At 38.5% G+C, this 22,675-nt stretch overlaps 3 protein-coding genes across 4 annotated transcripts; 2 read left to right on the forward strand and 1 right to left on the reverse strand.

The window, feature by feature from the left end:
- Positions 1 to 416: 416 nt before the first annotated feature.
- LOC105838404 (uricase) lies at positions 417 to 3,505 on the forward strand. The gene is made up of 4 exons (XM_012683948.3): positions 417 to 832; positions 1,922 to 2,337; positions 2,807 to 3,117; positions 3,281 to 3,505. The coding sequence occupies exons 1-4, from the start codon at positions 702 to 704 to the stop codon at positions 3,449 to 3,451; spliced, it is 1,029 nt and encodes a 342-aa protein (XP_012539402.1). The 5' UTR covers positions 417 to 701; the 3' UTR covers positions 3,452 to 3,505.
- Positions 3,506 to 3,846: 341 nt separating this feature from the next.
- On the reverse strand, positions 3,847 to 10,127 carry LOC105838408. The gene is made up of 5 exons (XM_012683953.3): positions 6,602 to 10,127; positions 6,215 to 6,270; positions 5,597 to 5,758; positions 5,159 to 5,322; positions 3,847 to 5,025 (listed from the first exon to the last, which is right to left on the reverse strand). The coding sequence occupies exons 1-5, from the start codon at positions 6,623 to 6,625 to the stop codon at positions 4,889 to 4,891; spliced, it is 543 nt and encodes a 180-aa protein (XP_012539407.1). The 5' UTR covers positions 6,626 to 10,127; the 3' UTR covers positions 3,847 to 4,888.
- Positions 10,128 to 11,648: 1,521 nt separating this feature from the next.
- Positions 11,649 to 22,268, forward strand: LOC105838401 (protogenin). Of its 2 annotated transcripts, none has more exons than XM_036287300.1 (19): positions 11,649 to 12,605; positions 13,471 to 13,724; positions 13,812 to 13,962; positions 14,036 to 14,258; positions 14,509 to 14,735; positions 14,807 to 14,946; positions 15,044 to 15,203; positions 15,296 to 15,580; positions 15,704 to 15,871; positions 15,969 to 16,163; positions 16,246 to 16,430; positions 16,509 to 16,656; positions 16,738 to 16,836; positions 16,918 to 17,071; positions 17,149 to 17,282; positions 17,362 to 17,769; positions 17,854 to 18,131; positions 18,208 to 18,315; positions 18,402 to 22,268. In XM_036287300.1, exons 1-19 carry the CDS (start codon positions 12,539 to 12,541, stop codon positions 18,627 to 18,629), a joined length of 3,612 nt encoding a protein of 1,203 aa, XP_036143193.1. In that variant the 5' UTR covers positions 11,649 to 12,538; the 3' UTR covers positions 18,630 to 22,268. The 2 variants fall into 2 exon arrangements, with proteins under 2 accessions (XP_036143193.1, XP_012539399.2); XM_012683945.3 differs by having other exon boundaries at positions 11,658 to 12,605; positions 13,462 to 13,724.
- The last annotated feature ends 407 nt before the right edge of the window (positions 22,269 to 22,675 follow it).

Here is a 22,675-nt window from a genome sequence, read left to right on the forward strand (position 1 = left end):
TTCGATATCTCGTGCTCGAGAACAAAGAAAAAAATATTGGTATATCCAACGGAAAAAAAGAAGAACTCGGCGGTATTACTTCGCAGCCATCGCCGACACGAATATCATCGACGAATGCGCTAATCATTATCTAACAGATCATTCTCGTCTCATCCGCGCGTGATGAAAATTTAATATTCACTTATTGCGACGATCCTGTCGATTTGACGTCAATTTTCGGGAAGTAGATTTCGCGCGCGTATCGACATATTTCCCAATACGTATTTGTATTTCCACGTAAGTGGAGCAGGGCACGAGATTGGAGATGACCGACGCTTCTCGGAACGATCGAGCGTCCCGATGAAAATCACGATGGATTTCCTTTTCCAGAGGTCTCCCCCACGGAGAGCCGCCGGGGATTATCGGCGATGTTTGTGGATGGATGCTAAATCCGTCGAGGATCACGAGATCATCGCGGGGTCAGTCGTAGTCGTCGCGATTATTTTACAGATTCTCTATGCGGTGGGAGCGACGTTTTCTCGCGCGCGCGCGCGCATATAAGATAGAATTTTTCCCGACGAAGAGTTTCGAGTTCAAAGGTGGAAAAGTTGCGCGATGGGATACGTCACTTCCGGAGGCGACGTTATAAATAACGGGCGCGGTCGCGCGGCACGTAGTGCGTCGACCGTTTTTCCACAGAGTATATTTTCCATTTGGTAGGAATGTCCCCGTTCAAGGAGCAGCCGCTTTCCGATATGCCGAGCGACGATCAGTTTTCGCTCAGCAGATCGCTGAGAGACAAGGAGCGTAGCCCGATGGATATACGCATGAATTTCAATCGGGGTGACAAAAGGTATAGTTCTTTCCGCACGTCCCTCTCCCCGGCCGCTTCGTTAGATGAGTATTATAAATGTATAAATCGATGAAAATGCTCTCGCGCGAATACGCTCGCGAGAATAGAGAATATCGTAACGGAGTCTCCTGTTATCCTCGAGAGAATTGCTGTGAATTTTTAACAGTTCCACGATCGGAGCTCTTACGAGAGGAACAGAGAGAGAGAGAAAGAGAGCGAAGTGTCTCACGAAATGTCGGCGCGGTTGCGGTCGCCATAAATACCTTTTGTTTCGCTCGATGGGGAATAATTACGATGTCGATGTAGCGTAAGTTTAGACGGTAACGGAAAATAGATACTGATTACGCTTTAAACTTAAAACCTCACTTTAGGTGACCTATAACTCGTGTCGCGGAATTCAAGATAGAACGTGCCATTTATAATTCTATATGCGGTGTAATGGCGCGGGACAAGAGGTAAAAGAAAATGTTTCGAGAATCAGGAACACGCGGGTGTAAATATTAAGAGATGCGCGCACACGTATCGAGCGTAATGAAATTATAATTGGAATTCTGTCTCGAAATCTGAACGAAATCGCGCGAATTATTAGACCGTCTAAAATGGGCTTAGCATTGTTATATATAAATTGTCCCCGTAGCGCGGTTTAAAATATCCCACGACTTTTCGCGGTGCGCGATCGTAATTTTTGCCGACGAGATTGATGAAAGTCCCAAAAGTCTACAAGTCCACCGTTAATTTTCATTAGCAACAAGTGCTCCGGCATTTTATAACAGTAATCGTAATTTCAATTATTACCACGTTAACCTGGCGGAAAAATTTCTACAAAATTCTAAAAAACTACAAAAATGTACAAAAGTGTTCCAATTCTAGCATTTTTTTTGTAGTTTCTACAGAAAAATGCTGGAATTGGAACACTTTTGTAAATTCTTGTAGTTTTTTTAAACTTTGTAGAAAATTTTTCCGCCCGGGTACAACGAGAGGTGCGAGAGATTGCGGGTCTTAAATAACAAGTCGGAAAGAAGCGGGCGACCGAAGGAAGGTGAGGGGGACGAAAAGTCTAAATGAATTCAGAAAGAATTCGCGGTTTAGGGGCGAGTACGAATTAGGCGCTTACGGTTACGGCAAGAACAATGTCAAGTTGTTGTACGTGCGCCGGAACGACGAGCTGCGCCACGAGATTCGCGAGTACGAGGTCGACACGCACCTGCGTCTGGGCACGCAGAAGGATTACCTCGAGGGTGACAATCGCGACATCATCGCGACGGACAGCCAGAAGAACACGGTGTATCTGATGGCGAAGAAGCACGGCATTCACTCGCCCGAGGCGTTCGCGCTTCTGCTCTGCTCTCACTTCCTCTACACGTACGAGCAGGTAGCGGAGGTCAGTATCAACGTCGAGGAGTATCCGTGGGCCAGGTATCACGATGACAACCGACCGCACAATCACGCTTTCATCATGAGCCCCACCGCGACGAGGTTCTGCCAAGTCAGTCAGCTCAGAAACGGTACGGCTCAATTAATTGATTGCGTTGCCTCCGCTGAGATTATAATCCGGAAAGTAAACAGCAACGCGTTGAAGTGGTTGCGGCTCGATTAAGTCAGAAGTAGAAATTACACGTGCTCTTTTTTCTTTTTAGGCGATTGTGAAATATATTTTATAAATTCTTAAACAAATTTTGAATTAATTTTTCATTTCAATCATAAGAAATGATGTTAAGTAAAAAAGTAGGATTTATTAAGTAAAAATTGGATTGATTACGCGTGAAATATGAAAATTATATGAATTAGCGCGATGCCTGTTGTTAAAAATTATTTATTGCTCTTTCGAAGTATATATTGACATATTTTGTAAATTGGAAAAGGAAAAATTATGAAAGCTTATTACACGCGATATCAAGAAAAATGAAATGTTTGAACAAGCGAAAACTTTGACCCGTTATTTTTTTTTTCATTCGGAATCAACTCGTTTTCCAGAATCGCCACGAATACGCGGTGGATTAAAGGGGCTGCGAGTGTTGAAGACCACGCAGAGCTCGTTTACAGACTTCATTCAGGACGAGTACAGGACGTTGCCGGACATGAACGATCGTATTTTCAGCACTGTCGTAACGGCGACCTGGGACTTCTCCACCGCGAGAGGAGTGGATTTCGACGCCGTCTGGTACATGGTGAAGGAATGCATTATGCAGAATTTCGCAGGTCCACCGGATACGGGGATTTACTCGCCAAGCGTCCAGAATACGCTTTATCTCACGGAAAAATGCATACTTGATAAAGTCAAGCAAGTAAGTATTAATATTTAATTATTATAAAGCAACGGTTTAATATCTCGTCATAATTTTTTGGCTAAAATGATATTTAAATATTTCAAAAATAATTCAATATTATATTAAATTATCTTCGCCTTATCTGTGACGTGTGGATTACGCGGGAATAATGTATTTACAGATTTATAGCATCGAGATGCAAATGCCGAACAAGCATTACTTTGATCTGGATCTCAGCAAATTCTCCAAAGTCATACAGGGACAGAACAAGGAGGTTTATCTACCCATGGATAAACCGTCGGGTATTATTTACGCTCGATTAAATAGAAAAGATTTCTCTGCTAAATTATAGACACATGTATATAATTGTTGGGTTATTAATAAAATTTAAGGTTTCTATAATTAATTTTACATACATATAGCTACGTACGAGAAATCTCTCAAAATAGGTATTTAAAGCGCATTTTCTTTCGATCGATGACTCGCAATAGATTTTAGGAATAGAATTCATGTGTATTTTATATGAACTCTGAATGCGAATGGTTTAAAACAGATTTTAACGGTATCGTCCCAGTAAACACAGAACATTGCGGCAATTTTGTGATATTGCTGTAATGTTGCTACAATGTTATAACATTGCCGCAATGTTCTGTGTTTGCTGGGATAGGAAATGTGGGGGACAAAAAACGCTCGAGTTACGAAAGGACGCATCCTTCTTTTAATGGAGTCATCATTGAGCAAAATTTCACGTCAAAAAGTTTATTACTAAATAAAATAGTTAACAATTTATAAACGGATATGCTTTTGCCGGCTGAGGATCTGTACGACGCGCCTCCGGCATGGTGGGAAACAGACTGTGTGAAATACGGGTAGGTTCTCAAGCCTCGGTTTTCCTGAGAGAGTAACCTCTTAATAATTAATCGACGTAGGCTCAGCTACACACCCGTGAGATCGCGATTGACGTTGTTGATGGGAAGTAACGTGGTACGATTGACGGATCGCGCGTACATGACGCGCCTCACGTCGAGGCTGCAGGAGGATCACGAGGCGCGTCAGAGGGCTCGCGTCGAACGAAGGAAACTGAAGGCCATCACGACCGTGCCGAAACTGCGTGAGTTAGTGCCTGAGTCATTTCTGAGGACGGCCCGACGACGTCGCGAATGCACACGGAAATTTCACGCGGGAGCGGCGAAAAAGTGCAAACAGCTTCCGCAGCTGTTGCTGGTGAACGATTCGGAGCGCCCCACGTCGAGCTTTGGCGACAAGATCTAAATGTAATTCGGTAGAAGTAGAGAAGTCAAGGAACATTTCGAGTACATGTCTGTTACGCGCGTAATAAATAACAAGCCATTGTGAAATTTATATAATACAGTGGGCTAAGCGCTTAGAAGCTAAGTTTTCCCCGGTGAAAATTCTCCCTTCGGTATTTTTCTATAATTTTGTAACATTAAAAAAAAATTTCTCAAATGCTGACAGGAGAGAAAGTCTACCTCTCATGAATACAATTTCTGATAAAATCGTATAAAGTGTGTTTAAAATATTCTTTTGGAAATTATAAGAGATCTGAGAATATTTTAGAGTTCACGTGTATAAGAAATTCTAAGAAAAGATGTGGGCTCTCTTAGGTATAGTATTTCTAAAAATTCGTTCCGGTCCGCATAAAAATTCCATGAAATCCTTTTCACTAGGGTTTAATTGGCTAATCTAGGGCTAGTCTAAAGCTAGACGAATGAAGATTTGCCGTGCGAGAGTTTCATGACCGATTTCGATCGCAACCGTTGGTGAGACATTAGGTCGCCGTCATGTCCGTTCGTCTTTGCCGCGACTTCTTCAACGGCAGATGAAAGACGAGCGGCCGGTTGATGGGGACCTGCACCAGTACTCCCGGGGAGTTGCGATCGATCGTGTCGTATGCGTTGTCGGTACCTGCGAAAAAAGATTGCTATTTTTAATAATGACAAGACCACCCGGTTTCTTTCTTCCCACCACAGTTCGTTCCGGTCGAACGAACGAATTGATTTTTCTCCCTCGCGCGCGCGGAATTGTCCGAATTACTCACCTAGAATCTCCTCGCCCAAAAGGTCGTCCCAGAAACTCGACCCGGACAGGTGTTGGAGACCCGACCCGGACAGGTGTTGGAGACCCGACGAGCCGATGATCAGCGCGGGATCGGGCGTGTATCTGTAGTGATAGTCCGACCAGCCGAGCGAGGCGAGAGTGTCGCTGGAAAATTAAAACGCTCGAGTAATAGCGGCGTTCGCGCGTGATATTAACGTTACGTTCGCAAATAGAGCTAAAGGAACCCGCGGCGGCGAGATTGCGGGTTTTCTCGCGCACGTGAAACCGAATGCTAATTCAACTTGGAGTATCACTTTCCCTCGGTGATTATTGTTATTTATCTACAGATTAAATTTCAGACTTAATCGAGTTGCGCGCCCGCGAAACGAGTTTAACTCGAATCCAAGTCTTTTTACTCGACATTATAATGTAAACTTACTCGTAGAGTCCATCGAGATAGTATCTATCCGGCGCTTTCGTCCATGCCAACATGGGGAAAGGCATCGGTAAATAATGTATGTGATAATGCTGTACGTGGCCTGTTTTGGGCAGGGCGCTTTTCTTCAGAGATTGAAAGAATTCCGTCAGTGCCTTCCTAGGGCTGCAACGTGAGAGAACGTTTCATAAATAATTTGCAAGTCGGAGAAGCGGGAAGAAGCATGACGTAATCTTATTGTCCCTACGTTTCATATAAATCTTTCACGTTCCACCTTTCGATTTTATTCTACTAAAAAAGAGACTCGATTTTCTCCTTTGCATATTAAGGCGCTAATGAATTTTTTAAGTTATCAAGCTAAAAATTAAAACTTTATTACATAAATTGTTTAGATAGTCTAACAGGTGATAAAAGCTTATTTCAACAAGAGTTTAATTTAGAATCTGATTATTAAACTTTTTTTTAATTGTAGAATAAAGTGTCAAAGTTTTTTGGGGCAAAGAAACTTGATTCAAGATCGGCTGAACAATTCAAAAGAGACAAGATCAATTTGAAACGTCCTACGTAGAATTTAATTATTCCTTTCGAATTTCCAACAAGCTCCAGTACAAGGACACTCACGATTCAAGAAAAAATTCTTCCGAGGATCCGACCAATAACACCACAGGCAGCACCAACTGCAAATCACCACAACGATTAATCTATGCCTTTTTCTGTTTTCTTTTTTTCTAAATTTTATATTCAATCGTTCACGCATAATAACATGCCGGCTGATTTTACTCGCGTCGAGCCGTTAAATTATTTATTAGCAGGCCACAAGCAGAGCACAAGTCGATCTTTATTAACGTAGGCGATATTTTCCGACAACGCACTCTTTTTCTCCGCGAGAAAAACCGAAAAACCCGTCGCGAGATTTCATTCAAATTTACGCGAGATCGACGGACACGGCCGTTTTTACACCCGCCGTTAAGATATCTGAGACTCTTCGCGTTTGACGATCTTGTTTACTTGCAACATCAGCCCCGTCTTCATGCTGCAGCACTAACTGGAAAGATCGGCCGGATTGTCCCCACGTCCGCAGTCATACGTATACGACAAACTGTGAATTTCAATGAAACTGGATCGCTTTATAGCCGACGCTCTCTCACCCTCTTTCTCTCCACGCGCGCGCTCGTGCTTTTCATTTTTCCCCTCGGCCGCGGTTCATCAGGTGGTGGCCGAAGCGACTTTACGTCTCGCGAAGCACGTATCGCCGGCATTGTCGCCTCCTCTCGCGGCCACGCGATCTACATACGTGTGGCGTGGCACGTTACATTAATATACGACGTGTATCATTATGAATTGTTGTAAACAGTGTTTATTATGTCAAGCAGACACAGAGACGTTTCTTAACGCAGAGTTCACCAAGAAAGTGAGAAGAGTAGGACTTTGATTTCTATCGCCATTATCTGTAATTTTCATCGCTTGTAATTACTGAGACCGGGATATTTTAATTTTTCCTTCCCATATAATAATGCAAGTGATTTCTAAAGAAATTTCCCTTCAAAATTCTCTGGTTTAATCAATCGCTTGAAAGTTCTTATTATGTGTCTTAAATTATTTTCGTAGAATTTTCTCTTCAACAAGAATATAAAACTGATGGATACAAAGTTGAAAAGATAAGGTTGCAAAGTCTCTTGTTTATCGAGACGTTTTGATTTTTCTTCCCCAGCAGAAGAAATCGATTCTAGAGATTCCTAAATTTTCTTTCAAAGTTCTCTCATCCAATCAATTATTCGAAAGTTCTTGTCAGGTGTCTTGGATTATTCTCTCATTTAGATTCTTTCCTCTTCTTTCCTCGGCGAGATAAAGATTGAAAGATCTCGACGGATTGAACATGGTAAAAAAACATTCGCACGTAATAAGGGCAACAATAAATGTACCATTCTACTTTTCTACTTTCTAATGAACTATACTATAATCTTTTATGTTATTTTAATCTTTCCATGGAGTCATATTGAAGATCTTACATTAATATACTAAACAATCTTTTATATCTATTTTATATCTATTTAAGACTTCCGTTTTCTTGCAATCAAACTAAATTGTGACGTTGAAGACGAGAAATCATGTATAAATATTTTTCTTGCAATGTACGCCGAAGTAAAGTAATGTTTTCATATAGCACCATTCGCACTCTCGATAATAGAAATTGATATAAAATATCAACCGGAAACTCTCATTTCTTTGTCATGCTACATTCGCAAATGTACACCTTATAATTTCGTTCTACATGTGTCTTGTGCTTCCAGCGAAAGTGGCTCCCATGATAATCAGGATTTACATTTATTTCCGAGAGAAGGATCTTTGAAGATATTTTATCGACTTTATTATTGAACGCGATGCAAAAAATTAATGCAAAGTTTATTTATTTCCACGCGTAGTTCATGTAAAAAAAAAATTAATCTCTTTCAACGCATATTCTGCAATAAAAAAAGGGATTGATTTCTTACTGTTGACGTGATAACTCAATAATACTAGAAAGGAGGAAATAGGTAGCGGTACAATAGTCCTGTTTCTTTTTAAGCCGACCTAAGTACTGGTTAGCACTTCTTGCACGGTTCACCTTTCCTCCTTTCCTTCTCCATCGAAGAGAAAAAAAAAGGGAGAAGAGATGAACCGTGCAAAAAGTTCACCCGAGGAGAGAACAGACCATATACGCCTTGTGTCCGCGATGGTTCAATAGCAGACTGGAAATAAAAACAATGCGAGGCTCGGGTTTACGAACCACGTGATGCTCCATAATCGATGAGATTGCAATTTTGCTGGTCTCCGCGCTCGCCATGAGACGATGGAATATGTACATGTGAATGTGAGCGAGATGGGAGATTCACTCTAATGGGTCGACTAACTGGAAATCAGCGCTCCGCTGGCGCACAGGATGTTCCACATGCGATTCTAATCGGAGGATTACGATTATTCCTCGCGGGCACCTTTCACATTCGCGCATAAAATGGAAGACGAAGAAAGGTGAAACTGACATTGTCAGATACATGCTTATCTCCGGCGCGACGGGTTCGCTGGTAATTATCGCATTTCCATAGACATACATCATGCACATGTCCGCGTATAAAGCCGTAATAGATAAATACGTGGCATCGGCCACGTCGTTTCTCATCGATGTCTTCAAATTCACTTTCTTCCTTTTTATACACTCTTCGCACAAGGCGTGGAAATTAAATTTTATTGGGAAAAAATTGTGCGCTCGACAACGGAGGACAAAAGTGATGAAAATAGAAATCCTCTATCGCGCGGAAGATTTACGACATCGTCTCCATCATCGGAGCGACGGACATCTTAACTTTGTTACCGGCGATTATAAATTTCACATATTGCGTACGTTATTTTCTTCGCGAGAACGATCGACGCGAGTTATTAGTACAATTTCACAGGCTATGAAAGCGCCGTACCGCGAGGAGATTTATGGGCTAACGATCTCCGTTTAATCGCGCGATAGATACGTTCGATCAATTTGTCTCTCGCGAAAGAAGCCTCAGAATTGATTTTACGAGTTCGTGTGCCAGCAATGATGAGTGCCTTTGACCAGGTGCGTCAGTCGGTTTTCGCCGGGACGTCAGAGATGTCCTACTAGCATGATAATCTCTGAACCGAACGAGACGCACGAACGACTTTCCTTTCGGCGCGCGCGAGACGACAATGACGGCGACGTCCGCGGGGACGACGGAAATCAACAACGCGGTTTCTATTTCGTGCAAACGCGCGCTTCCCCCGGAGGCACGGGAGGAGCCGGATTGAGCAGGACGCGTCATTACGGGCGACTGCAAAATAACGGTCATCCCGTTTTCTCTCCAACGAGAACGGGGGGAGGGGGGGAAACAATGGTTATTTGTACTTCTCGAGGTACACTTCTCGACGCAATTATCATTCATCATCATTTGCGTCGCTGCGCGGAAAGGAATTAGCATGAAGTCAGCGGCCATTGTGTCTCGTATATAAGCAAAAATATGAAATCTTCTTTTAAAGGATTTGGACAATCTTAAGCAAATGTAATTGCTTACGAAGAAATTTAATTTAGTTTTATCATGTACTGATCCTAATAAACATATTATTCAACAACGTATTTTTATTCAAAGGAGAAGAATGTAGTCCTACAGATCTTATATCATGATCACTCGTAACTGCGTTATTAGATGAGGAATTTTAATGATAACACACAACAGAAACTAAATTATAAGGCATTCTTAGTTTTGAGCATTTGAAACATTTTCAAAGTATATTTTAGCATGGAGTTACATTCTTCATTTTTTAACTTGTGTTATCTAACGATCTATATGTACATTTAAATGGTTTTTTTTGTTATATAGATCTAATGCAGTCTCTTTTTTTAAACTTTCACGTCGAAATTATAGTTATTCGATAAATTATAGTTTTATCATTTATTTACAGTTTACATTACATTATTTTCAGCACTGCAATCTGTATAATAAAGAGATTATATATGTACACACATATATATATGTGCATATACTTTGCAATGTTTTTTCTTTTTTTATTAAATATCTAATTTTATAACAAAACTTAATACTGTGTTGTTATTATAGATATTTTATCATTTTGAATCTAGAATTGATTAAATAACAAATATGAGCAAATAATAATTTAAAAAAAACTTTAAAATTTACTTTTTTATTTATAATTCTGAAAAATTATATTAAAAATTCGGAGAAAAATTTTACAAGTTTTTTAAAAGTTTTACAAATTTTTTAAATAAATTTTAGAACATTTCAAAAAATTTAAATATATAAGAAATTCTAAAAAACACATATAGATTTTCTCTAAATAGTTTTGAAAAAAACAGTTAAAAGAAAAGAAAGCAGAGAGGAAATATTAACGAATGAAACGAATCGAGAGGCGAAGACTTTGATTTCGTCGAAGTCTTTTGTTGGACTTCTTCGATGGAATCCCCTTGTCGTCGCGACTGATGGGACCAACCCCTCTGATACGGGAGAACTTTCCCTACGAGAGAAAGCCGGTGCGCAAGGTCACAGCGCAATCGCTGGAAAATCGTTCGAGTTAAACCGGTTGCAATACCGATTCCTCATCCGATCGGTCCGTCGCGTCCCCGTCAATATGTACGACACGCAGTGCTTTATGCCGCGCCTGATGATTTTATTTTAGAAGCAAAATGACCGCGAGGCGTACACAGCGACGATTTCTCCCCCCCCCCCCTCTCACGCGCGATTGCTATCGTAGAAAAATAATTAATAACGTCGAGAAAAACCGTAGCGGCTTATAAAAAGCGAAGAGATTACTTCCATTCCTACGCAACTCGATCGATGCTTTTATGAAAAAATCAATCAGAGTCTAATATATACCAGAAACCAGAAACATATTTTTATTCATGTATTGTTAACCGACTATCTCTAATTGTAACGGTTCAATTATCTAAAAATGTTTCTTAACTATAAAAAGGTACAAGACGAGAATGGCGATAGGATATGTTATTAAAATATTTTTTTAATTCTGTAACATATATTTTATTTTAACATAAATAAAAATAATGATAAGAGAGACATTTTTTCACGATTATTTTATTTTGACGTTCTTTTGGAAATATACAAATTATTGTGTTTTTATGCCGAATTATTAAATCAATTAAACTTATAATTTATTTGCTTTCCAGAAAAAAAAAAAACATTTGACAATCACGTATCATGTCCACGAAATCTTTTCTGTATTTCTGTTATTCTACTAATATGCTTAAGTTACCGCTTCTTTTCAATTGACTGCGATATTTGTCTAAATAATATATCTCAAATCTCGTGTTGAATCAATAAAATACGTGCGTTCACCATTTAACAGAAATTTTTATAACCATCAAATGGCAATTGGAGATTGCAGTTGATTACCGATTAATAATCATTCGTTTTATTATATATTAATAATTAATATATTTTATCTATTCATCCTGTCCACGATACTGCTCGAAATCGCAAACAATTCATCTTTATACATCTCTTATCTCACTTTAAAACAAAAAATTGCTATATATCAAATAATTTTTCCCGGGCCGCATGATGGAACAAAAGTACTACCGATCGAGTCTCGTGTCGCGTTTTCCATACGGCGCGACCAGCGCGACCTCGCGCGACAACTCGAGTTTCCCTCGCGCGCTGCTAGGCGGCGGTAAACGCGGAGGACGCCCGAGGGAAAGATGGCAAGCAAGAACGAGGGTGTCGCGTGTTAAATAACGACGAGACGCGCTACGTAGCGCTACGACGAACTTTACGCCGGCGAGGACGGTGGTGCGGGCACGGTCTCCCGGCGACGGTGCCGAGTCGCACGCGCTCGTGCTCCAGGTGCTCGCGATTCCGCCGGTTTTCGCCGCCTCCTCTCTTTCTCTCTCTCTCTCTCTCTCTCTCTCCACGCCAGGTCAGAGCGGTACGCGCGCCGCGCCGGTTGACGATGTGAGCGCGCGAGCGTATACACACGCGGAACGCGAAGCAGCGGTGGTGCGGTGAGGTCGGTCGGGCGGGGGCGGAGGGGAGAAAGGGCGCTCCAGCTCGGCAAACGGAACAGCCGGCGGTAGAGCGAGGTAATCCTTCTCTCTCTGTCTCTGTTCCTCCTCGGCCCCGACGACGAGGCCGACGACGACGACCATCATGTCAAACATGCGGCGACGAATTTCGCGCGCCAGCAACGACGCGACGACAGCGGCGGCGGCGACGAGGAAGTCGAAGGAGACGACGACGACGAAGAATCGACGACGGCGCAACGCGGCCGTGCTCCTCTGCCAGTGAAACAATCACACATACACGCACACACACACACACGCACACACACACATACATACACACACACATCATACACGTACACGCACGCACGCACGCACGCACGCAGCACGCACGCACGCACCGGTACGCGGTTGCCGATGAGCGTGGATATATGGCGGCGCGAGTACTCTTGCTGAGCGTCTTGATCACGGAAGTACTGAAGCCAGCTTGCGCCGCAGGTGCGTGCTCCGTTTTCCTCTCGTGTTTACTACGTTTTCCCTCCTCGCCGACAACATTCCTTCCATGCGGAAGACGATCGGCCGTATTATACCCGTGTCCCTCGAGTTTCGGGTGACGATGTTACTGGTTTATTATGACGCACATGGACCCAGGCATCGTCGGCGTTCTCGAGAGCGTCTCCCCTCGTCTCTTTTCAAACATTCCCGATGGTGGTTGCGCGAATCGCCGTAAATTTACCTCCCTGGCGACGAGGCGAAGAAGGAGAGACGCAGCTATCGTGGAGAAACCTGATATTGTTGTTTTCGCATGATACACGCGTTTTATATGACGAACGTCGTGAGGACTCACGTCTTTTCGTTTGTTTTTCAATCTGAAATACCTCTCACATTCTTAATTACACTTCTAATTATTTGAGCAGTGAATTTTTGTGAAGCTTATATATAATTTATTTCTAAAACTATTCAATTTTTCTATTCAATTTTTTTAGTTATTTAACTAAAATTTATGACCCACAATGTGCAACGATTAAGTAAATATCAAATGTAAAATTATTGGCGATAATGCTTTAGCACAAAATTGAAAACTTATAATAGATTAGCTGAAAGATATGTAAATGTATTCGACTGCTTCAAGAGTTACTAAGAAGTTTCATGGAACCAATAATGTCAGTGATGTAATCTCTGATCAGTCGTTACTATAAGTTTAAAAGGTTCAGGATACTAATTTTGAATAAAAAAAAATTATGTACATTATCTGTTTATTTGTCTACATTATTGGATAGGATTTTTAATATGTCATGATACAATGTTTATATCCTACAAAAGTATTGTAATTTATAAACCACCTGTTTGGCAGGTGTTAAAGGAATTGGAGGAAATATCAGTGGTAGGAACGTGTCCAAGGTGGACAGTTCCGACATTGGTTTGACTAAAGGATCTAGATTAACATTGGAAATTCAACCTAGTGGCCATGTGATACTAGGAAAAAAGGGGATCACGCTCAGTTGTATAACTGGCTTGAATGAGAATGTGACTTGGTTGCACAATGGAATACCAGCACCTCCGTGTGGTCTTACTCGCTGTGTTCTTCTTTCCAATGGTTCTCTTCACTTTTACAAGGTACACCTCTGTGAATACTATATTTATCATTATGAGGTTATAAATGTATATTTAAAAGTTATATGACACAATACATATTATGTGCAGAAACAAAATTTACAAATGCAAAAGTTCAAAGACAAGGAAAGGAATAATATTGTTAATGCTAGAAATCATAATAGAGATGAATATCGCTGTGTAGCACGTACTAGTTTAGGAGGGTTGATACAGTCAGCTCCTACTATTATTCAAATAGCAGGTAAATGCAACATTCCATGAATATATTAACGCAACAGTTCTTCCTTTTATCATAAATGTAATATTTATTGCAGAACTTGCCCATGTATTTAAAGAAACTTCAGAAAATATTACTGTTCAAGAAGGCGAAGTTGCAAGATTGTCTTGCTTAATCGATAGTGTTCCTTTCCCACCCAATATTACGTGGCAGCATAATGAAACATTGTTATCCTATCATAATGAATCAAAGTATTCTGTGGTACCACCAGGTGTTCTGTATATAAGTGCAACGAAACTGTCAGATGCTGGCTCATATAGGTATAACATAGGATCTTTTTTTTAATTTGTTATTAATTTTTCTATTACAAATTAAAGCCTTTGACACACATAATATGATTTTTTATGCTAGATCGCATACGAGACATCTTATTATATGCCCTGATTGACTCGAATGATTATATTACCAATCGTAACCCAATTGTAAGACGCCTCGTATGCGTGCTAGCATGAAAAATTGTATCGTGTGCCGAAGGCTTAAATATAAAATCATAATATTATGATATTTCAGATGCATAGTCACTAATGAATTTCTAAAGAAGACCAAAAGGAGCAAAGAAACAAAATTAACGGTTGTCGCGAGAGCAGAGAGTAACAAAACGCATACGCCATCGTCCTTGTTTCCACAGGTTTCGTATGATCATTGGTTGCTTAACGGATCGAATCTTAATGTGGCATGTGCTGCATCCGGTTATCCATTACCACTGGTAACATGGTCATTTATTCCTCGTTATATAGGTAAGAAATTTAACAGCAGATTTCACGCATTTAGTTTCGAAAATTTATTACATATTTTATCGTATTTGTAGATAATGTTACAAAACCTCGCATCCTTCTTAATTCCACCACTGGCATTAGTTTACTGTCATTAACAAAGGTGAATGTTTCCAATGCTGGAATTTACCTGTGTTCATCAATGAATCCTATCACCAATGACTCGGAAGTACAGGTAAATAATCATTATATTTATATGACGATGTAAATGTAATTGATATATAGCATAAATTAAACACATATATACATACATCTTGTTTAAATCATTGCAGAATATAACTGTAGATGTATTAATACCACCGTCATTTATAAAAACGCCGACAAACCAAATCTGTCCAAATGGGAGAACGGCAAGATTCGAGTGTCAGGCGCAAGGATTACCTGTACCTAAAATTTATTGGCTAAAAGATTCATTGAATCTTACAATCAATGGTAATGATATTGAAGCCAGAATGACGATTTGTCAAAGAAAAGAAATATTCTATATAATTTTATGATTAATTGTGTATTTTATGTGTCGATAGGTCGCAGAACAACTTACATTAAGGAATACAATAAAATAGAATTAGCAATATCAGCAACAGTGCCGTCTGACTCTGGCATGTACCAATGTGTGGCGGTGAATGCAGTGGGTGAAATTTGGGCTGCTGGTCGGCTTCAAGTAAATACATCGCGCAATAGTCCTGCTACACCCACGTCTCTAAAGTGTCACGCTGTTTCACCAGTTAAAATCTTAATTTCGTGGGAACCACCAAAGTCTGTATCACATACCAGTATTACAGCTTATACCGTCCATTATAGTCCTGTAGGTGAGTTTGAGATATAAGCTCTTTTGGGATATAAGACTTGGGGACATAAGTATAAGATTAAGAATTAAAAGATTTTTATATTTTAATAAACTTACATTTATGAATTTGCATTTCTAACAACAGAAGGTGGTAAAGAGGAAGTTTCACCGCCAGAACCAGGGAATTCTACATCTGTAGAAGTAACAAAACTTCTTGAACCATTTACGAATTACTCGTTTTACATACGAGTGTGGAATAATTATGGTGCTAGCGATCAATCTGCTACCATTGTGTGTTCCACTGCTCCAAGTGGTACGTATTTCCATGTCTGTTTTTATTAATTTATCTTATATAAATCTTATATAAATATAATACTGTGATTAACTCGAAATAACGATCTTATTTTTAGTTCCTAAAAGCACACCAAAAATGAATGTGGATATAATTAGTAGTACAAAACTAAATGTATCGTGGGAGCCTTTGAGTAAAAAGGAATCTCGCGGCGTTGTGGTGGAATATAAGCTATTGTGGAAACTTCATCAGAGTTCATCCTCCAGATGGGTACATTATCTACCTGCCACCGTTCAATACTACATACTTTCCGGTATGATTCTTATCTATATCGTTTTTCCATTTGAACTTTGCAAAGACAAAAAAGATGACATAATCATGTATTATGTATATAGGTCTGGAACCTGGAGCACGATATGATCTTCGAGTATTGGCAAGGACAAAACAGGGCGAGCCAAATATTAGCGAGGCACAATTGGATTGGATCACCGTAACTATGCCAACTTCTGAATCCAATCAATTTACTATAAGAAATGTTGTGGATATTCAAGTGTTAATTGTAAATGCTTCAATAATCAAGGTTTGTTTCATTAATTGAATTACAAAATTTTCAAATAATTTACCTAAATTGTTTTCTAAAACCTTGTTCTGATACTAGATGAAATGGAAGATTAATTTTAAACACAGTGATCAAATTGAATCAAAGTTCGACTCCTGGCAAATTTATTGCGAAAATCAAAATGGCGAGAGATTAAAGAATATTCATTTACCACAAAACATTACTGAATATTTATTTACTGATCTTGGTAAATATTTTGTATTAAATGATAACACTTTTTAATGTTGTTATATAAATTATAAAAATGCAATAATCAATTTTTATTCAGATGCGAACGTTTCTTATACTATGCGTCTATGCATGGTAAGTTCCGGTGAAGCAACAGGTTGCCTGACGAAACATGTAGAGACCATAAAATCTAATCCTAGTAAGTTTGTCAGATCTTTATGGTTTATATCTGCATTAAAAAGAAAAATGAACAATTTCATGCAATAATCTTGCAATTTAGATGCTGTGCCAATGGAATTGGAGGCCATTCCTATCTCGCCTACATCCATTAACGTGTCATGGACACTGTCCGATGTGCACGATGTAAATTCGTTCGAATTTTGTTATCATGCAGTGCATGTGCAAAATTCTAACAATTCTAAATGTTCTATCGTGTAAGTATCTTCTTAAATGAATATAATTGAATGCTAAAGATATATCCACTAGGACTTAAGTTAAATGTATATTACAGAAACGGTACAAAAATAAGTGTTGATGAGTTAAAACCTTTTACTTTATATGAGTTTAAAGTAAAAGCCATTAGGCACGACACAAATCAGACAAGCTTCTTTAGTAAATCTATAGAATGCTACACAAACGAAGATGGTAAGAATTTAATAACTATCTGAAACATAGCAATATACGCATGCTAACATTTTGAGATTTTATAAACAAAATGTTACAGTTCCTAGTAAAGTCGAAGGGCTACAATGGTTCTTGGAAAACAATACGAAAGTACGTATTACATGGGAAGAACCGAGTAACATAAACGGCGTTATACAAAATTATGTTGTCGCGTATACCGTGGACTTAACAACAACATGGAACAATGTGACAGTGCCAGGTAACAAAAGGACCACAAATCTACCAGGTTTAGCACCGGGGAAACGATATTTCGTTATGGTGCGAGCAGCGACGAAGGCCGGTTATGGAAAACCGTCGAACCCTATTATTATTTTTACTGGTGGTATTACTCGTAACAGTAGTAATGGCAGTGGTAATAGCGGTGGTGGTGGTGGTGGTGGTGGAGGATCGTCGAAAGTACCTGCCCCATCGGGCAATGAGAAAAACTCTAAGCCCGATCAGAGTCTAGGTAAGAGATACAGCAAACTTAGATTCAGATAATCATTAACTATGTTAATCATTATTAACCATTATCGTGATTACAAAAATATAGGTGTGATTCTCGGGGTGAACATAAGCGTCGGATTTATCATGATATGCTTATGCAGCATATATTGCCGGAAGAAGTTTGAGAATTCTCGTCTGAGAAACGATACCCAGCCTACGAACGGGTGTATATTATCACGAAATGGACGCAATGGATGTTGCGCGGAGCAGTCCTCTACGTCCGCGGGTCAACAAGCGAATGCCACTGGTTCCCCGAATGAGATTGAATTGGCAGTGCTGTGTCCATCGTCACCAGTCGAAACAAATCCGCATTCAGACGCGAAGGTAATTAAACGGAGATTTGATTAGACTAAACTTCGTCTTAATGCAAAAAAGGTAATATATGACATGTGTTTTACAGGGCGCACAATCTAACGGGGTTTTTGAAATTTGCGCGAAAGAACCCTTATTGTCGCCGTGGGAGGTCAATGGAGGCTCGAAGGATGTTCACATTATGGAGAATCCTCAGGTATTCCATTGTGAACTTTAACGTTTCGTCGTAGACAATAGAGACGTGTTACACGTTAATAATTCGCCCATTTTTTGTGATTACAGTACAAAAGAAGAAGTAGTTCCGCCTCAAATAATCAACAAGAGGAAGAAGAAGAAGAAGGAGAGGAAGAAGAACAAGATCTAGAAGGCACGCAGCTCACAATGGTCAATTGTACTTTAGGCAGTAGTGCTAGCAGTTTAAATAACAATTCAGGATGTGCGGACGGTGAAACTTCATCGTTGCCGAAAACCGTATGTGCATCTGTTCCAGCGCTCGGACCAAACGGGTGAAAGTGCGTTAGGCAATACGCTAAAGTGTTCAATGCTTCTCAGCGGTATCAAGGTACAACAGGTAGGAGTACATGAATTCTCCTATTTCCTCCTTCCTTACGATCGATACGCCGTCGTCGATCGTAGCCACGTTCCGAATCAACGCGCGAAAAAAAAAAGAAATAATAATGTCCAGCCCCGAGAAAACGAAAGCAATGCAAAATTGCAACAGCCTCGCAAAGCAGGAGTATCGTCTGGTACATGATCGATGTAAATAATAATGTTTTGGAAGAAATCATAGCATTAATCACCACGTGTAAATACGAGCTAAATACGTTTATCGCGCGGAGAACAAAGCTCGTCTGCATCTCAGCGAAAGCAACATAAATTCTAAAAATTTATTGCATTCTTTGTATGGTGCACCTGTAATATTACAATGCAGTGATAGCATAGACGATACTTGAAGTGTTTGCCAGACTCGTGTGTATATATACAGAATGATTCAAAATATTTTTTGAGGAAAAAATTAGGCATTTTTGCACAAAGAATCAATATATTAAGTATAGTTATATATAAAAATTTTTGATATTAAAATTTTATAAAAAGATATTCACTATCACAGCATATTGTTAGCGAAATTATTTTGATATTCAGTTCCTGATTGAGACTATTTAGACTATTTGTAACTTTTCTGAACTAGCTTCAAGAGTATTTTATTACTCTTTGTTGATCCTCAAACGTATCGAATTATTCTGTATATATACAAATTAAGTAAACAGTCGACGTGCCGAAAATTGAAAGATGCGCGAACTAAAATGAACTAAAATAAAAAAACAAATTTCTGATGCCTCTGTACATAGGATAGAATAATTGTTGATTATGAATATGTCCATAAAATATCACACTTTGAATACGGCAAAAAGACATGCGGGCATGCATTTCTTCGCGTTTGGGGATACAAAATTGCTAAATATCCGGGCACTGCATGGCCTAAAGATTTTTGAAGTTTCTGAAGTTTTCGGGCTGATTGTTTAAAATGGAGCAGAAACACTGATCATTCCAAAATAAGTTTTCCATTGATATTTAATTATAAACAAAGGAAGAACGTTTAGTATTAGGAAAACAGGGATAGGCTCTAACCAGATGCTACGCGTTTTTAGAGATGTTAAGAAAATTTTTTATTTCATATTTTTTTCTTTCTCTTCTATTTTCTTTTTTATATTTTAACGTACCGTATGTGTGTCATTAAGATATCAAAAACATTAATTTCTCTAAGGAATCAAAGTAATTTTTTTCCATTTGGAGCTAGTGTGCATGACAAATTAAGGATTTGTTGAATAGCTTTTAAAATATTTGATGTAAGTTTTACATTAGTTTAAAGTCAACTATTGATATATCATACTTTAAATTTAAAAAGAAATCCTATGAATGGGAAGGAATAATTCAGAAAGATACAATTGTGCTCAGAATATTGGGATTCAATGAACAACATATAATGGGCCACCTTGTTTTCTCTTACAATTGTTTACTTCTATAAGAGACCTTAAAGACTGCTGTATTAATAGGCGATATTTTTATAATTAACAGATAACTTTGTCGAAGAATGTTTACGTGAAAAAGACTGCGTAATATGTTATTACGTAAGAATTTTACATATTTCTCGGATTTCTTTCCGTTCATAAGATTGACCATTTTTAAGGTGATTAAGGTAATCGATACAATTTAATGTCAACGTTTTGTATGTACGATTTAGCGTGTTAACTGGTAAAGCAGTTCTGTGTATTACACAAAAAGAAGCAGCGTATTCGACACGAATCTACAAGACACATATTCCAGACTGGTGCATGTTACCATGACAGAAAAACCCAACACAGTACCTGATAGAATAAGCTATATCGTTTAGAGTGAGACGTAGAAATGTCAATGTTATTACTGTACCTCCACTATAATTGTTATTTATTGCATTTTACATTCAGTATATACTTTAGATGAACACATTACACACTAGGTCACGCAATAATATAGTCACTACGAGCACAGTATGAAAACAATGCTAGCATTAATTTGATCTGCATATACTAAAAAGGCGATCATATCTTCATTCCATAGAATTTTACCCCATTTTCATAACAAAGTCTTATTTAAAAGTTTAATGTATTAAAACTATTTCAAAAGTAGTTTTGTTTTATTCAGAGTATTATTCAGAGAGAACGCGTGCGCGCGTATCACTATTACCGATACACTTTACATTTAATGAGACATTTAGTTAATTAATTGTGCACCATGATTTTACTTATTTTGTTTACTGAACTCTTACAAATCTCATTACAATAGATCTATATAATTTACCACAGATACATTTTCTACGAAATAGAAAAAAATCGTTTTATTTACACATAAATACATGGAACTTGTTATATGTATTATAAATATAATTATGAGAATTTACACACACACACACACACACACACACACACACACACACACACACACACACACACACACACACATATATATATAGAAACGCATATATACAATATTGAATTTATATATTCTTAAACAGTTCTTTCTCTTTCTTTTTCTTTTTTTGTGCAGCAACCTTTACTTGTTACGAATGTGTTTGAATGCATTCAATGCATCTGGCTTTTATGATTTTATTTAAATAATCTGTTTTGAATTTGTTATCATATATATACATATATATATATATATATATAATGTGTAATATGCCTGTTACATTTTATATTATTTCCATATTTGTTGAGGGTATATATGTTCACATGCTTTCTCATGAACTTTTGTATTTGTTGATGGTATACTTTAGAAAATCACTTCTATAGCGTTGACGATAATTAAACTGCGGTATAATAATGAGAAAGAGTAGGACGCGAAACCAATTGTTCCTTTAGTTCATTACGTATTGTTAATATTATGCACATCAGGAAGATACATTTTTATATTATTATACACTTCTGCGCTTCGGGAAAAAATTATATATAATTGTATAGCAGCGTACAAAACACTTGGGAGAATAATTTTGAAAGACAGAGCTTTTAATTGTATCAAAAATTGAATTCAAACATAAACAAAGAATTGACTTTAAGGTGTGCGTTGTATGAGCAGCAGAAATTATGCAATGTTTTTCGAGTTATTTTACTTTCTTACATGTTAAAGCTTGTGTCCACGATACACTCGTTTTGAATTTTTGGAAAAGATCACACTTAAAAGCATATTTAGATGTCATGACTAAGTTTTTAGAAAATTTATACTTCTATAATTTATGTAAATATCAAAATATGGAACCATTTAAACGCAAACTTTGTTAAATGTAATGTACATCTTCTCTAAACATTATTAATAATTTATTATTTTAATGTTTTAATTTCATTTAGAAAAAAAAATCTGTGTTGGCAATCTTTATTTTAGCAGTTTATCGTGGACGCAAGAGACCTTGGATATATATAATTGGCAGTCGTGTGAATTTCGTGAGAGAATGAGTTTACGCTTATCGGAACTATCTTCATCCCATTTCTTACATTTAAGTAGCGTAGTGTACTTCCTTTAGCTGTAACGTATGTTACTCCAGTCATATGTACAATTCTGCTGCTGTATTCCATATCTGCAGTATCGTAATAGAATACCGTATTATAAAGAGAGAAAGAAAGAGGTAGCCGCAGCGGTGTGCGAAACGCCAACAGCAATCAGTAATTTAATTGAAACGACAGACACTCCGTACATACATACCATAGTGCTCTTGAATAATTTCGTGGATGTGATAAGTTTTACGTAGTGAACAATTGACTATAGAGTCGCCGTTCAGGAGAGGAAGTCGCGTCAACAGAGTGCCTTACGCGAAGCGGTTGCAGGTCATCCTTCCGAAAAGGAGGACCACGTGCAGAGCTTTGCGTGATGCATTCCATATGTACAAAATCCACGAAGATAATATTACCTTATAGTACATATAAAAGCAATAAACATCATCGTGTGTCTAGCGTTCTTCGTATTACCGCGAACGCAAACGTCGGAAATGACAAATGATATCATAGATCATAATCTACTCATTATCG

The sequence above is a fragment of the Monomorium pharaonis genome, chromosome 5 (genome assembly GCF_013373865.1).
Source record: "Monomorium pharaonis isolate MP-MQ-018 chromosome 5, ASM1337386v2, whole genome shotgun sequence".
Lineage (NCBI taxonomy): Eukaryota > Metazoa > Arthropoda > Insecta > Hymenoptera > Formicidae > Monomorium > Monomorium pharaonis.

Excerpts from the sequence above, each read along its gene's own strand:
- LOC105838404 (XM_012683948.3), top strand. The coding sequence starts at position 702 with ATGTCCCCGTTCAAGGAGCAGCCGCTTTCCGATATGCCGAGCGACGAT. Across the intron at positions 2,338-2,806 it reads AGTCAGTCAGCTCAGAAACG|AATCGCCACGAATACGCGGT; the intron begins GTACGGCTCAAT and ends CTCGTTTTCCAG. Across the intron at positions 3,118-3,280 it reads TACTTGATAAAGTCAAGCAA|ATTTATAGCATCGAGATGCA; the intron begins GTAAGTATTAAT and ends ATGTATTTACAG.
- LOC105838408 (XM_012683953.3), bottom strand. The coding sequence starts at position 6,625 with ATGAAGACGGGGCTGATGTTGCAA. Across the intron at positions 5,759-6,214 it reads GAAGAATTTTTTCTTGAATC|CCCTAGGAAGGCACTGACGG; the intron begins GTGAGTGTCCTT and ends CTCACGTTGCAG. Across the intron at positions 5,323-5,596 it reads TATCTCGATGGACTCTACGA|CGACACTCTCGCCTCGCTCG; the intron begins GTAAGTTTACAT and ends TTAATTTTCCAG.
- LOC105838401 (XM_012683945.3), top strand. The coding sequence starts at position 12,539 with ATGGCGGCGCGAGTACTCTTGCTGAGCGTCTTGATCACGGAAGTACTG. Across the intron at positions 13,963-14,035 it reads TACTATTATTCAAATAGCAG|AACTTGCCCATGTATTTAAA; the intron begins GTAAATGCAACA and ends TATTTATTGCAG. Across the intron at positions 17,770-17,853 it reads TAAGCCCGATCAGAGTCTAG|GTGTGATTCTCGGGGTGAAC; the intron begins GTAAGAGATACA and ends ACAAAAATATAG.